General features: G+C 59.2%; 1 protein-coding gene across 1 annotated transcript; it reads left to right on the top strand.

Annotated features, from left to right (window-relative positions):
* Positions 1-246: 246 nt before the first annotated feature.
* On the top strand, positions 247-3,491 carry LOC142909004 (pleckstrin homology domain-containing family A member 4-like). Its single transcript, XM_076059680.1, has 3 exons — positions 247-317; positions 603-703; positions 3,367-3,491. Exons 1-3 carry the CDS (start codon positions 257-259, stop codon positions 3,484-3,486), a joined length of 282 nt encoding a protein of 93 aa, XP_075915795.1. The 5' UTR covers positions 247-256; the 3' UTR covers positions 3,487-3,491.
* The last annotated feature ends 303 nt before the right edge of the window (positions 3,492-3,794 follow it).

Genomic DNA, 3,794 nt, shown 5'->3' with positions numbered 1-3,794 from the left:
ACAGACTCACTCAGAGACCCACAGACTCACACAGACCCACAGACTCATCACACAGAGACCCACAGACTCATCACACAGAGACCCACAGACTTGCATAAAGACCCACAGACTCAAAGACACCCACAGACTCACACAGAGACCCACAGACTCACAGAGACCCACAGACTCATCACACAGAGACGCATAGACTCACATAGAGGAGTCTCGTCCTAACGCAGTGGCTGTGTGGCTGTCGGCACCACAGGACAGCACGGGGATGAAGCTGTGGAAGCAGCGTTGGTTCGTGCTGTCCGACTTCTGCCTGTTCTACTACAAAGGTGAGTGGTGCATTCTGACCCCTGACTTCTCACCCCGAGCCCTCACCACCTCGTTACCCCGGTTACTTGTGACGTGCCGGGAGCCGAGTCGCCACGAGTGGGCGGGCCCGGTCGCTCCGCTGTCGTGCCGTCGCTGGGGCCTCGATGTCCGACGTTCCGCCCCGCGCCACGGGAGCTCCCTGGCAACGGGCTCGCTGTCCCCCCCCCCCCTGCCCTCCCACCCATGCTGACTCTGCCCCCCCCCCCCCAATCCGCCCCGTGGCCCCCTGCCGTGGGGGAGCACAGACAACAAGGAGGAGGGTGTCCTGGGCAGCATCTCCCTGCCCAGCTTCCAGGTGAATCCGGTGGAAGCCGACGATAAAATCAACCGCAAGTTCGCCTTCAAGGTACGGTGGGCAAGCGAGTGGGCCTAGCGGGCGGGCCTGGCGGGCGGGGCCTAGCGGGCGGGCCTGGCGGTGCGGCGTGTAAACATCGCCACTGGGGAGACGAAGACGGCCGGGCGTGGTGCCAGCCACCCACACCCTCGTCGTGTGCCGGGATGCCCCCTTCCGCTCGCACGCGGGGGGCCCACGGCGCTGGGGCACCGCCGCTCACTCGCGTCACCGACCGTCGCGGTGAAGTACGGTCACCGAGACAACGACCGCGGCACGTGGGGGTGGCAGTGGGGGGGGGAGCCTTTCATCCCGCGGCGGATTGACGAACGCCCGCACACTCTCGTTTTTGTGATTGTCATCACAACAATAATATTCACCATCGTTTTAAGTGGCCGCTGGTCACGTGTGCTTTGTGTTCTCGGATGCGACATGACGTGAATGTGCAGAGTGCTCGTCGTTGCACGGGGGGGGGGGGGGGGGGGGGGGGGTTTGTTTTTATTTATTTTTTTCGGCTCGCTAACTTTCGACTGCCCGCCCACTAACGGATTTCCCTGCCGCGCGCTCACTAAGGCCCTGCTCAGGTGGGCAGGGGTGGGGGCCTCGGGTGGAGGGTGCGGGGGGTGCGACCGCTTGCCCGCTACGCCGCTCATGCTGTCCCCTCGCTCACGTAGAAGGCGTGATGTGTGACGTACTAGCGTGTGTGCGCGCGTGTGTGGTATTAACGTTTGCGTGTGTGTGTGGTATTAACTGCAGTAATCACCACGCACCATCTGCTTCGTTCAAAGTGGACGTTGAGAAATTCTGGATAGCTCCATCACCCCCACCCCACGCCACACGTCTAGACTGTTCTAACGATCGGCGTTGCGGTTTGCTCGCAAAGCGACGCTGCGTCTCGACGCACGTGGTAGTAACGGCACGGCCACCGAGGCGACGTCGGTTTGCCCCCCCCCCCCTCCGCGCACTTTCAGAAATTACCTTTCCGGCACGGTCTCCGTGCCGCAGCCGGCTGCTGCAGCTGCTACGCCCCGTACAGCGCGCGAGTTTGAGAAAACGCCGCTGTGCGGTGAGACGGTGCGGGGGGGTCTGGGTGCGATGCGGGGACTGGGTGTGATGCGCGTGGCTGCTTGTGCGTGCGTCGCCGTCGTCAATGTGTTCCCCCCCCCCGTGCCGCGTGACCCCCTGGGAACTCTGGGAACGCCTCTTCCTCCTCTCCGTGCCTCTCTGGGTGTCTTCTCGGTTGGACCGTCGCTCCTTTCACTCCGACCTCGCGAGCCGCTCGCTCGCAAGGCGGCTTCGCTCGCCGGACAAAGGTACGCACCCGCATGGATGGGCTCGGGGTCGCGAGGACTTGGGGATAGACGGGGGGGGGGGGTTCTTGCCGCGTTTTGTTTTTAGCCCAAAACAGCTCCTCGGCTTTTCAGATAAAAATTTCCGTGCGGTCGCCATGGGGCGTTGGATCTCGGGAGTGGTTCTGGGACGCCTCCTTCCTCGTGGCGTTCTCCGGACACGCCTAGGTGCTTTCCGCGGTGGGCTCCTGCTGGCAGATGCTGCTCTCTCTCGTCTCCAAAGGAGTTCAAAAACCGGCGACGATTTTTTTTCAAAAGCGGAAATTATTGACGTTGCCGTACGTCGATTAAAAAATAAATGAAACCCTTATAAGACGTGGGGGAAAGCCTACGGGAGAAAATACTCGCGTCGAATTTTCTTTTTATAAGACGAGCTGACCTGCACGTCGTCGCACGGGGCTAAAACAATAAAAAATGCAAAGCTACTCGAGAGGAAGCTGTTGGCCAATCAGGTCGGGGGGCAGGGACCCTCCTGAGGAATGGAGTTTCGGAGACTCGCTGGGCCCAAGGCTTTCCAGAGCGGTGAAGTATGGCCAAACAACCCCCGTGGCTGACACGGCATGAGGAGGGCTTCATCCGGCAGTGGATTGTCAAAACGAGGAGTAGATGACAATGGCTATTTTAATGGGCTTTCATTGATGAATCGATGACATTAATGAATATTTATTTACGATGTAATTTTGGTGCTCTGGAAAGCCTCACTTGTATGCGAACAAATACGCACTTGTGTACACGCGTGCGATGTCTGTGTTCGCGCACGCACACGCATTCACGCAAAGTATGTATTTTTTTTAATCTCATAAGTTAAATGCCAGACGAATACAACTGCAACAGTGAAGTTACACTTCGCCGTTACTTCGAATGCATCAAAGCAATGCAGGCAAAAACGGGAAATACAATCGCGACGGAGTTCACGACGTAAAGTCCGGCCGGGTTATAATGCAGCTGACCGGATTATAATGCAGCTGACTGGGTTATAACGTAGCTGACTGGGTTATAATGCAGGTGACTGGGTTATAATCCAGTTGACTGGGTTATAATGCAGCTGACTGGGTTATAACGCAGCTGACTGGGTTATAACGCAGCTGACTGGGTTATAATGCAGCTGGTCGGGTTATAATGCAGCTGACTGGGTTATAATGCCGCTGACTGGGTTATAATGCAGCTGACCTGCGTGCGTGCCTGCGTGCCTGCCTGCCTGCGTGCGTGCGTGCCCACCTCCTCTGTTCTCCCCCCCCCCTCCCTCCACAGGCTGGGCCTCCGAGCCAGAGGCACGAGAAGCCGGCGGGGGGGGGGGGGGGGCGCCACTTGACTCGTGTGCCGTGGCAGGCGCGGCACGCTGGCATGCGCACCTACTACTTCGCCGCCGACTCGCTGGAGGAAATGCGCGTGTGGATGAAGGCGATGGCGCAGGCGTCGCAGCTGCAGATGGAGATCCCGCAGGGGTGAGACACCTCCTCCCCTCCAACCCCCCCTCGTGCATTTGCGCGCGCGTGCATGTGCGTTGAACGCAACGTACGTAGCCAGCCGTGCTAATCGGAGGTGCGGGGGAAGGACAGCAACCTATACACAAAGAGGAGTTCTCAAGAATTTAGTTTGTCAATCTAGATGATGATGATTTAAAATTGCGTAGCTCCAGCGGCTCCAGCGGCTTCCCAATATCGGATGGTAGCGTGGCACAGGGTGGCGCAGGGTGGCTCAGGGTGGCGCAGGGTGTACACCGCCCGGCACGTACACCGCCTGGGAGTTCACAGCGA

Source organism: Petromyzon marinus, unplaced genomic scaffold (assembly GCF_048934315.1).
Source record: "Petromyzon marinus isolate PM22_M1 ecotype Great Lakes invasive population unplaced genomic scaffold, UKy_Petmar_22M1.pri1.0 PM_G_Scaffold_11, whole genome shotgun sequence".
NCBI lineage: Eukaryota > Metazoa > Chordata > Hyperoartia > Petromyzontiformes > Petromyzontidae > Petromyzon > Petromyzon marinus.
The sequence above is the reverse complement of the archived record's forward strand: the minus strand, read 5'-3'. Positions and strand labels throughout refer to the sequence as shown.